The 12773-nt window shown below is 40.1% G+C and overlaps 1 protein-coding gene across 3 annotated transcripts in view; it reads right to left on the reverse strand.

Annotated features, from left to right (window-relative positions):
- Positions 1–288: 288 nt before the first annotated feature.
- The window catches only part of prdm5 (PR/SET domain 5), a 304708-nt gene continuing 292223 nt past the window's right edge, over positions 289–12773 (reverse strand). For 2 of the 3 annotated variants that reach the window (XM_033023632.1, XM_033023623.1), the window contains 2 exons: positions 9509–9613; positions 289–1143 (listed from right to left, as the gene is read on the reverse strand). In XM_033023632.1, coding sequence (XP_032879523.1) covers positions 979–1143; positions 9509–9613 — 270 coding nt within the window. In that variant the 3' untranslated portion in view covers positions 289–978. The remainder of the gene's footprint in view (positions 1144–9508; positions 9614–12773) is intronic. The other variant, XR_004412498.1, reaches the window with a different exon arrangement.

Raw genomic sequence — 12773 nt, forward strand, 5'->3', positions numbered from 1 at the left:
TTCATGGTTCATGTCATAAATCCCAGTATTGTCTCACTAAAACTGTATTGTGGCAAGAATTTACTATATCCTGATCACAATAATCTTAATATAAGCCTTCACACAATCTATACTTTCCAAGAATAAACATCAAAATTGGACCCGACTGCCAGTGAGGTCAGATGAGGGCAAACTAACTGAAAAGGAGCATCAAGTAACCTGCTGGAGGCACTCAGTGGATCGAACAGCATCAGTGGGGGAAAGAATTATCAACGGTTTGGGAGAAAAACCTGCATCAGGACTGCTAAATAGAAAGGATGTTCTGTTTAATTGATCAATGACTAAGTCAGAGCACAAAAATTCAAATTACTACTAAAACAAAGCCAATAGGTAATCAAAAATACAAGATTACACGAAAACACCAAAAAAAGAGTAAGAGAAGAGCAGGGAAGACAGAAATGCATTTCAGTTATTTATCTAAAATATGTAAGTTGCAAATCATTATAGCACTAATACATGTTCATGTGACAAATAGTATCATTAAAGGTATGAATGGCTTTTCAGCATTAATGGATGAACTGACATCTCAAAGTAAATCACCTTCACAAGAGAATTATTTGGTATTGGTGACAGTGTGAGGATTAACAGTTGTAAAGTGTCTGGATCCAGTTGATGATTATTTAAATGATTAGCATAAAGAAACAAGGAGATTGTGCTGTGTTTCCGAACACTCAAACAACCTCGGCAGAATAATTCATCGTAAAGGTCACAAAAGCAAGGATTTTGAAATCTATCGTCTCCCATTCACAGCAGGCTCTCAGAATAGTAAAACAAAAACACACTAGCTGCTGAAGAATGCATATTGTATCTTTGCAAATTATACATATCGGGCAGGTAAAGCATTCCAACACTACTGATAGTTGCAATCTACCACAGCGTTGACCTATAATGGAGCTCAGGAATGTTGAAGCTCTCCGATTGAATGTGAAGGGCAGAGCTTTAGCTGTCTGTCTCTCCGTGCACGTTTTCCATATGGACCTTGAGGTAGTCATTCCTTGTAAACTTCTTGTGACAGAGTTGGCATTCTGCCATTGGTCGATTTGGGTTGTGTGTCAGTTTGTGCCTAATCAGCATTTTTTTCAAGCTGAATGATAAATCGCAGACCTGAAATAAGGAAGAAAAAGCCGTGAATGGAAAATTTCAGATAATTCTCAGGCCAGGTTTCGTAACTTGCTATTACAAGGCATACAAGACAGTGTGCTTAGACACAATGTGCTGGATGACTTCATCCCATAATGTAATTTTCAATGATTTAAGTTTATTTAGTTGACATATCTTGATAGAAGGCATACGAGACAGTATGCCTTCTATCGAGATACATCAACTAAGTATGTTTAAAATCACTGAAAATCAGAGCATGGAAGGAGGTCATCCAGCTCATTCTGCCTGGACTAATGAGGAGCTAACCAGCTAAATCCCGATTTTTTGTATCTGCTCCAGAGCATATCCAACTATATTGCAAACACAAGGAGCACTCCAGCCTTACACCACTCTTCTAAGTAGTAAGTTCTTTGTTTCACTATCCTTTATTGAGAAAAATTCTCCTCAATCCTCTTATCGAAAGAATTATGCCACTGCAATATTTAAGCCGCCTGGACCGGGAGAACAGATTTTAACAGGAAGGAGAAGGCCAGTGTGAGTGTTAATTAAAGTACATATCTTCAGCTTAAGTGGCATCAGGGAGTCCACCATCAAAATAATCATCAAATTGTCTGTGATAGACCCTTCGTTACCTACCTAATCTGCCGATTGCTAAACACTTTAACACCCCCTCCCATTCCCACGCCGACCTTTCTGTCCTGGGCCTCCTCCATTGTCAGAGTGAGGCCCAGCGTAAATTGGTGGAGCTTGTGCAGCTTAATGAATATTGGTATGAATATTGACTTCTCTTACTTCTCTCTCCATCCCTCTCCCTTCCGAGTTCTCCAACCAGTCTGACTGTCCCCGATTACATTCTATCTCTGTTTGCTTTGTCGTCACCTCCTCCGAGCTGACAATGATCTATTCTACATTTTCCTTGACCCTCATCCCTTTTGATGTCTCGTTTTCACACACTTTACCCTTCCTGATCTCTGTGTCTCCCTCTCCTCTGAAGAAGGGTCTCGACCTGAAATGTCACCCATTCCTTCTCTCCAGAGATGGTGCCTGCCCCGCTGAGTTACTCCAGCATTTGTGTCTATCTTCGGCGTAAACCAGCATCTGCAGTTCCTTCCCACACATATGGTCTTCTGTTTTATTTTGTGTGAAATTGTGCCTTGACTCTTTAGATCGGAGGCCCAGATATCCATCACTGTCAGCATGTGGTCCCAGGAAATCTCTGCGAGTCATGGTGCACGCTTCGATCTATAACTCCCCGCCATTCCAAGCAAACATTAATCCAAATCTGCCTCACCATTTGCAGTGACTGTCCCTGTTAAGAACTGTCACTTTATCGGTTTCCACCATGGAAGTTTGCACTTCTCACACAACTTTGGATATAATGTGGCTATTTTGTATTAATGCACAGAAGACCTAACACCACGTGCATGGTGCATGCAAGGAAATCACTCCCATGTGCAAAGCTGGGGCAAGTTCGTTCACAGAACCATGTTTACATCTGTTTCCATGTATGGAACAATTGATACTATGTTCATGTATCAGTTAATGTTGTATTTATAAACTTGTACCGATATGTGCAGACATCTTTTTCTACTTCTTTCCTTTTATTCATATGTGTGAAAAGTTCTTGACTAACTTCTCTGGAGAGCTCTTATTAATGTCAATTTTACGAGGTTAAAAGATAATTCATTTGTAGTTAAATAAAATGTCAGATTAATTAGCTATGTTGTGTTTATCAATACTATCCTTGACCTGAGACACACACAAGCTGGAGTAACTAGCAGCATTTCTGGAGAGAAGGAATGGGTAACGTTTCAGGTTGAGACCTTCCTCAGTCCTTAATTAACCAAGTTAGCCATCTATTAGTATCAATAAATATATTTGTTGATCTTACTTCAGAAATCATTAACACAACTATTATATATACTATATATATAAAACATATATTTAGATGACAATACCAAATTTAAGAAAACATAATTATCCTTAACATTTAAAGTTTGGCCAGAGGTACAGCCACACACAAGTCTGATCTGACAGTTTCAAACTGAGATGATGGATCTTGGTATGAGACAGATATACCGCATTAAAAAATGGCACCGCGCATTTTCCACTGCTGTGCTAAGCTGATGGGCAAGCAGCAGCATTCAAGCCAAAAGAGAAATAAATGGCTTTTGCTTCACAACTGGGATGCTATTTCCTCATGGAAATATAGATGTCTGGTTGAACTAACTGTAGATTGTAAGGTTGTAAGGAAATGGAAAAAAAATGTCTGCATACAAATCAAAACGGTGGAGGGGGTCCAGAATTTATTGGCATCAGAAGAGAGAAAGAATTATCAAACATGAATCACAGAAAGACAGAGAAGTCGGTCATGCTGAAGTAAAAACGCGGTATTGAAGTAGGCGCACAAAGGGGGCAAGTTTATTCAGATGAAGTAGTTATTGTTTCATAGAAAAATTTGGAAGAATTTTCCAAACAGTTTGACAACAAACCAAAATCTTTGTGGAATCTTTGAGTGATAAAAAGATCAAAAGAAGTTTTGTTTGGTTCTGTGGAAGAGTTTATATTTTTGTTAAATAAAAGAATATGCACATTTATGAGTTCTCAGCACTTCATGATGTCACAAAACACTATGTTGGAAGTACCATCACAGTTGTTTTGGTTGATAAATATTGAAGACAATCTGTGTAATGCAAGTTGCCAGAAACAGCAAATTAGATAAATGACTCACTGCTCTGATTTGGTGTAATTTACTGAAGGGTAAACATTGGCAATGAGATCAAATAAACTCCTTTGCTCTTTGTGAAATGTGATAAAGATCTTTTACTCTGGTTAGAAAGCACAGCATCAATACATTTTCCAAAGAGATCAGTCCTTCAATAGTGGTACTTAAATCTGCAACAGGGGCACCCCAAGACCAAAATGTTTATTAGTGCCTGATTGCCTTGGACATCCAGCACAGCCATTTGGGTATATTAGGATTTCTACACCTATATTTTAGTGTTTAAATCTGTTGAAAATCATTGTAAATATTTGCCATAGCTGCAAGTGACAAGGGAAGGGGAATGGGTGGTTGTGATGGAAGAGTAAATCAATTACAAAGAGAACAATTTCTACCCGAAGCTGAATGGGGAGAACTTTGATCTTATTGAGGGTATAAGATTATGACTCCCCGTTGGATTGCAACTTTGTCGTGGTCGGGGAGCTTGTGTGTCTCAGTGACCCCTAGAGCTATGCCAGCGGGAGATTCGTCTCCTGTTAGGGTCTCCCATGCTGGACAGGTCGAAGGGTAGAGGCGAGACGAAGAGCGATCCACTTGTTCTCCAGGTTGGAGGTTGAGCACAGGGCTAACAACCCTGTCTCGTAAAACAAATATGTTACGGAAACAGCAACTGAAGGAATCAACACTACTGGGCGTGATGGACGTCCAGGGCTATGGACAGATGCTAGGATGAATGTAAGAGAACCAGACAGCATCCCAAGAATAACCCTCCACTGGACACCTGGAAGGGAAAAGGAAAGGAGGGAGATCCAAAACCACCTGGCGTCAAACTGTAGAGGAGGAAATGAAAACAATGGTCCTGACCTGGGGTAGTGTCCAGAAGCTAGCCCACAACAGACAGGAGTGGAGGACCTTCGTTGCTGCCCTACATGCCAGGAGGCATAATAGGCAGTAAGTAAGTAAGGAGGATCATGAGAGGAATAGATTGAGTGGATACACACAGTCTCTTGCCCAGAGTAGGTGAATCAAGAACTAGCGGATATGGGTTTAAGGTGAAGGGAAAAAGATGTGATAGGAATTTGAGGGGCAACCTTTTCACACAAAGGATGGTGCATGTGTGGAACAAACTGCCAGAGGAGGTAGTTGACGCTGGGACTATCCCAACATTTAAGAAACAGTTAGACAGATACATGGATAGGACAGGTTTGGAGGGATATGGACCAAATGCTGGCAGATGGGACTAGTGTAGCTGAGACATGTTGGCCGGTGTGAGCAAGTTGGGCCAAATGGCCTGTTTCCACACGGTATCATTCTGTGACTATGGGAAATGGGGAAGATGGTGGTGGAAAACCATTGAGGGCGGTGGAAATTATGGAAGGTAGTCTTTTAAATATGGAGGGTTGTGTGGTGAACAGTAAGGACATGGGATCCATATCCGTGTTTGTCCAGGAGAGGCAATGGGTAAAGAGGTCCAGGAAATAGAGGAGGTAAAGTTGAGGGTTTGACAACTATTCTAGAGGGAAGGGAATGGATATCAAAAGAAGTGAGACTTATATAAGGCTATGATAACAAGGCTTTCCACATCAGGGACTATCTTCTGAACTTAATAATTTCAGATAATCATCCTCTTTTTCTCTCCGTAACCGTGGCTGTACTTTCTGTTACTATTTGTTATTCTGTCTCTAATGAGTTTTAACCTTGACAACCTTCATCTACATTGTATCACAAACATTCCCTCGACTCTCTTCCTTCCTTCTTCCACTCTGTAACACAAAACATTCTTGTTTTCTCAATTTTCTAATTCTGAAGAAGGATCCTTGAGTTGAAATGAATGTTTCTCTTCCTAATGGGCCTGTCCCACTTAGGCGACTTTTTAGGTGACTGCAGGAGACTATGCTTTCGCCACATGGTCACCACATGTTCGCGGGTAGTTGCCAAGGAGTCGTCTTCATGGTCGTGAGGAGTTCCGGCATTCTGGGAACTAGTCACGGCCTCATTATGGTCGCCGTGAATTTTTCACCATGTTGAAAACATGGAGAGTAACGAGAATTCTCGTGCCGTAAGTAGGTCACCAGGAGGTCCTAGTGGGTTCTCATAGTTTCTTGTAGGTTGTAGCCGGTGCTGACCGGTGAATTTCATTGGCTCATTGGCAAAAAAAAAACAAAAGCAGTAGTTTTCAGAACCAAGGATAACCGACCAGTAATGTTAATGTTTGCCGAGCTTCACAGCGGTTATCTCTGGCTTCTTAAAAGTTGTCTCCACTTGTTCTCTCCCCCTTCTCCCCCCTCTTTAAAAGGACTGACTGTACACTGCGCTTTAGACATCTTAATCACATTGCCAACCTTCCTGTTCATCGCGGTGTGTGTCTGTATCACCTTGGCTTTGCACCGTGTGAATTTCATTCAGACAGCGCTCCCCCCGCTTGCCCTGTCCCCTGCCTGCATAACGGGCTGGTGAAGGAAAGCGACGTGTGTATGTGTGTGTGTGTGTGTTCCACTCTGACAGTCGCCGTTCCAGTTGCCGGTTTTTCAGGTGACTGCCGGCAATTTGACAGTCGCCGGCAGTCGCCTGAAAAATCACCTATGTGGGACAGGCCCATAAGGATGCCATTTGGTCTGCTAAGTGCTTCCAGCAGTTTCTATTTCGGTATTGACATTTTAACATCTGCAGTTTTTTGTTCTGATTTAGCAAAAAAAGTCCTGTATACATCATACAAATGTTATTATCTTCAAGCCAATTAATTTTGGGTGGTGTTGGAATCTTGTACTGTTGCTATTCTAAATATTCACTCCCTTCCATCACCTTTTTTTATATTTTAAACTAGTGGAGTTAAAGATGGTTACATGGAATACAGAGAATTAATAGTTGTTTCCTTATGTCTTCATCTGCATTCTTTTCAACTTATTCTGAACATGACCTGGAATGTCTTAATTATTTCAGTTACCCAAACTAACATTCTTTATTCTGCGAAATCTCCTCAAGGTATGCCTACTTTGCCTATTTCCTTCGCTCCATAGATGCTGCTGCACCCGCTGAGTTTCTCCAGAATTTTTATGTACCATTCTTTATTCCAATGCTGAATAGAAAATGCATTCAGATTCAATATGATACGTAGAGCACAATGATTATAATAATGATCCTTCTTCAAGCAAACTATATCACCGTGTTTTTAAATGTAATCATGTATAGTACATAACTGTGATTGTCAGAGATAGCCACAGCCCCTTCCAATGTTAGCACCACAAATGCTCAGGTTTGTGCCAACAGTACCCCTGACTTGTTTGTTGCAACTGGAAATGGATAGGGGGGGGGGGGGGAGAATGCTGTTGTAAGTCTTGAAAATAGATAAATAAATCAGTCACAAGATGGTCTTCAGTATCTGCCTTCCTCTGATAAAGGGCCTTTTTGCACGGTTCATCTGTGGGTCATAATGAATTTTGGAAAAATATAACAGCTGTTAAGGATTGCATTGCTAAGTGCAAAACTTTGGCAGATGCAATAATTCAGGTTCCTTAAGTTTATGGTTCAGCGCAGCCTGCCAAGCTAGTTCTAATTTCTAGAAATCCAAGCCTCTTTTTGCATAAGGAATGGAAGTGTAACTTGGAATCTCCATCACAGCATTGCAGGTATTATACTGGTGAGGACAATAACAATCCAAAATTTATCAACTTGTTGGCTTCATGCTACAAAATTGCTACAAGGCTTTTAATGCACACAGGTGTAGTTTTTTTGCAAGGAATACATGTTAAAAAGGATTAATAGATTAGGCATTAAGAAAGTAGTCTGCAATTTTGTAATATCAACAGAGCACTTTGACATATGCAATGCAATGGGCACAGTGTGAAGTGTTGGAAATACACCACTCAGGGAATGAACAATTGGTAGAATGGATCTTATTTTGGTTCTACATAGGTTTTGCTTTTCGCAAGTCAAGTAATCAGAACCACCTTAAACCCCAAATTCACATAACATGATAATAATCTTAGTTAACTGGAACCAAAGTCACAGCATTGCAAAGGAAAACAAATTAAAATTAAATGCAAATGTTAAATGTTTACATTTTAATGGAACATTTCATTTCACTGATGGAACAGAATTTATTTAGGCTAGGGGATCTTTCAAAGTATTAGGTAGTTCTTTCATGTTTTACATTAAACTAAAAAAAACTATTATAAAGTCATTTAATGCCATTCATTAAGTATATATTTGAGAAACGTTAAACGATTTTTTCAAGGTGAATTAGTTGCTTTCTTGACTAATCTGCAAATCATCTGAAGGAATTAAATGGCCATGTACGTATTGCCACCCAGCAATTTAATAACCTCAGTGTAACCCAGCAGGAATAACATGTCAATCAGTCACACAATAACACAATTCTTCCCAGAGTCATCACTTCTATGACTCACTTTTACGACCAATGTCTGTCCTTATCTCGACATGGGAAAGGTGTGCAGCTGACTGAATCTTATCAATGCTCCTAACACAAGTATTCTAAAAAGACAATCTGACGCTGGAATTTCCGACTTGGACAAACTAGACCAGAATGATCATTCTTGGATGATTTCCAAACAATCTTCAAGCTTCACTCTGATGATTGGAATACCTGTGATGTGACTGTGTGGGACAGCAGGTTTACTCCCTCGCACCATGTTCCTGTTCAGCGAAAGGGCCTTCCACACTCCTCTGCGATTATGTTGCAAATGGATATTGGGGACGGGTGTTGAGGAGTGGTGGAGATGGAGAACAGTGGAAAGCCACAATAAAAGCTCAACTTCCAAAAGTGTGGAAAAATCCTCATTGTAAACTATGTCACACCTTTTGATACCAGAGCTGACTGGCTTTCAAAAATAATCAAAAACTTGTTAGAAACTTAAATATATTTTTTTAAAGTTCCAAAACAAGAAAAAAATATTAAAATCTCTCAAATAATTCCAGTAACTAAACTTACTATGATGGACCTCAGACTTTCGCCGATATTTCCCTCCATTAAAATAAATGGGTTTCTGGGCCTTGATCAGAAGATGAAGATGGATGGTAGTGATGTTTGGAGCATGGGGAGAATAGGTAGCAGGGACAATTAGTGGGGAAACTGGGATTGCACTGTGAGCTGGAAAAAGGCCAAATGGGCCAAATTACCTCCTTCTACATCATAAGGAAATATGGAAAAGTGGAACCTGGCACAGGATGTAAATGCAGATCACTTGGTTCAAGTAGAGGGTGAACAATATTGGTGCAATATCCAATTCCCATACAACACTTCACGATGAGTAGAAAATCTGCAGCAAATGACCAACTGCAACTTTGCGTTTGTGCATGGAAATAATCAAAACTACTGACAGTTTCATGGGAAAAAGATTTGCTGCCGAGGCTTGGAATTCTGCACTTTTACCTCATAGGAAAAAAATATTTTAATATAAAAACATGAATATATAAAGATTTGAGAAACTGCAGAGTGTATTACTGCAATGGAAGGACTACTTAGGACAATATTAGGAAACTTTATGAAACAAGGAAAGTTCCTTGTATCTCTAGAAACCTTGTATCTGATTCACCGCACTATCCCAATCCTATCCAGATGTCTGATTGCTTGATGATGGCTGATTCAAAGTTAAACAATCAAAAACGTTAAAACGTTCAGTTACTTACGTCACACTGGAATGGCTTTTCTCCTGTATGAGTCCTCATATGTTCATCTAGACCCCTTTTCTGACTAAAAGCTTTGTTGCATTCTGAACACTGGTAAGGCTTTTCCTGGCAAAAAAAAGAAGAGAATGACAGTACAACAAGTGAAAGTGAGCCAATGCAGAAACCCAGCATTCACTGGAATGTAGCTTGGTGCTGGATTTGTGTGCTTTTATATTCCCTTGAAGGGGTTCAGCGGTTCAACCAGTGAAAAATCATTAACTTGATTGCAAAAGACGCAATGAAGCCTGAGAAAATCAAGTCCTTCAAGTTTTCTTATCATCACCATCAGTAATTTAATAAAACCATTAGGTCTGTCATTGAAGGAGTTTCTTCAGTTTATCCTGGCAGTGCTATACCAGAGATTAGATTAAGTCAAAAAAAGATACGTACCTGTTTTACATATGCACTCAATTTACTTTAAATTCCAAAGTCAAAACATGATTATTTTTGGTTTCTCAGGTTTACTCATTCTGGTATGAGTAGCAAAGTAATGACGTTCTTTCTGGTGCCATAGACAAATAGAAATACGTAAAAATATAGTCAAAAGGATCATAGTACTGACCACCCTCAATTTAGAGACACACTGGAGCCTTTATTAATTTGTGCGTGTTTTTTTTACATTTTACAGACTCAACATAAATAACATTGCCAAAAAAACAGAATTTGTACAACGAAAAACACAGTTCTGGCAAATTAGGCATTTTTAAACGTACTTATTGAGGTATACTAGAGACTATGCATCATTCTGGTGGTTGTTTGAGATGGCTACAAAACTACAGAATAAGCAGAGGATTTCATTAAGATAATGCTAATGGGACTAGATACGACCGTCAACAACTGCAAATAAAAATTCATCTGTCAGAGGTGATGCGGTGAAAGTTGTTGTAATCATTAAAAAATATATGATTCAACTGATACTGGGTTACATTAGCTGAATTATTCTGGAACTGAAGGAACCACTTTCAATCTTGATCTATGTGACCTTGCTGCAAATTTTGTGCATTACAACAGTGACTGGACTTCAAAAGTACCTAATAGACTGTGAAGGTTTGGAACATCCTAATGTTATGAAAGGCACTGTGGAAAGGCAACTATTTGTTTGTTTCTGTACTTAATATTCTTTATCAATGCAGTGAAAGCAGTTTAATTTCTCCAGTAGATATCACAATGTGCTGGAGCAACTCAGCAGATCAGGCAGCATCTCTAGAGAAAAGGAACAGTTGACGTTTTGGTTCAGAAACCCTTCTTCAAACTCAAAATGTCAACTGTTGCTTTTATCCTGAGATGCTGCCTGACCCGTTGAGTTGCTCCTGCACTTTGTGTCTGTCTTCGGTTAAAAAACAGCATCTGTAGTTCCTTCCTTATTTTCTCCAGTAATTTGCCTCAGAGAAGTCTTGGGTGACTTTGGCTCTAAGTATCACCAGCAACAAAACCCTTTGGCTTAATGACCAATAGTACACATAGCCTATACAAGATGCTCACGTTTCATTGCCTGAAGCAAATGGAATGTTTGCCGGATGTTGTAATTAACAGCTCACTCATTAACCACATCCTACGTGAGAGAACGACAATGCTAAAAAGCAGCTACAAACACATGTTTCCTCTGTGTCCCATAGTGCTGCTCATGCTCCCACTCTGCCCAGATGCAACAAGTATAGTGTTTCCCTGCTTCTCACCTTTCACCCCGCCAGCCTCCGCATCCAACACATCGTTCTCCGACGTATTCACCACCTCCAATGTGATCCCACCATTAATCACATCTTCCCATCCCCATCCCTTTCCACCTTCTGCAGACCATTCCCATTGCAACTCCTTGGTTCACTCATCTTTTCCAACCCAAACTATTCCCTCCCCATGTACCTTATACTGCAACCACAGGAGATGTAACACCTGTCCCTATACCTCCACCCTCGCATCCATCCAAACACCCTAAAAGTCCCAAAGGTCCTTCCTTGTGCACCTAACCTCTTCTACTATAACTGGTGTTCCCAATGTGACCTTTTGTACATCAACAAAACCAAGTGCAGACTTGGCGATCGTTTCGCTGACTATTTGTGCTCGGAATGCCAAAGCCTACTGGATCTCCTGACTGCTAAACATTTCAACTATTCCTCCCAATCCCACACTGACCTTTCTGTCCTGGGCCTCCTTCGTTGCCAGAGCTAGGCCACACACAAACTGGAGGAACAGCATCTCATATTCCGCTTGATAGCTTACAATTCAACAGTATGAACATTTTTTTTAAAAGACACAAAATGCTACAGTAACGCAGTGGGTCTGACAGCATCCCTGAAGAACATGAATTGGTGATGGTTAATGTCAGGACCCTGTTTCAGATTGTTACTCTAGCACTTTGCGCATGTTTTCCAGGGATGCTGCTTGACCTGTGAGTCATTCCACCTTTTTGTTACTTGTTACTTTTTTTTTTGTATATCAGCATCAGTAGTTCCTTGTTTTTAATTATCAAAAATGAATTATCAAATTTTAGGGAACCAACCAACACCCCCCCCCGTCCACTCTTCCCTGTGCGCAATCTAGACACACCTACTTCTCGCCTACCCCTTCTGCTTCCACCTACATTTCTTCCTCTGGTTTCACAATTTACAACTCTTCTATCCTTATCTCTCATATTTTGTCTTTTAATCTCAGGCCTTAGTCCAACCTTTGTCGATCAAAACTCACCCTATTACTTGCCAGGTTCCCCCCCCCCCCTCCTTTCTTCCAACTACCTTTCCTCTCTGCATCACAATCAGTCTGAAAAATGTCCCAACCAGAAACTTATCCATGTTCTCCAGAGATGCTGCCTGACCCACTGAGTTATTCCAGCACTGTGTCTATCTTTGGGTTTTTGTGGTTATATATCCTTTTTTAAGAAAACATATTTTTGATTTCTGCAGTGAATGCTCTTGCCTACTTTATTGTGAGTACACTAGGCCATCTTGATATCCAGGTGAGGTTAGTATTGAACCAGAACCAGGCTTAGTAAATCCTCTTTAGGTTGCTTCAGCCTTTGTTTTCATTTCATGTTTTCAGAGCAGCCTCACTGACATTGAGAAGTAGCTAATCCATAGATTAAAAAAATAAGATATCTCCAAAAGTGACCCTTGCAATTGTAACCATTATTTGTTAAACTTGATGCCAGCTCATTATGATTTAAGCATCCAGAAAGCACTATGCGTGCTGTTGTATATCGATTCAGAAGGATCCCAATTTTTTGGATGAAGAT

The sequence above is a fragment of the Amblyraja radiata genome, chromosome 1, assembly GCF_010909765.2.
Source record: "Amblyraja radiata isolate CabotCenter1 chromosome 1, sAmbRad1.1.pri, whole genome shotgun sequence".
Taxonomy (NCBI): Eukaryota; Metazoa; Chordata; class Chondrichthyes; order Rajiformes; family Rajidae; genus Amblyraja; species Amblyraja radiata.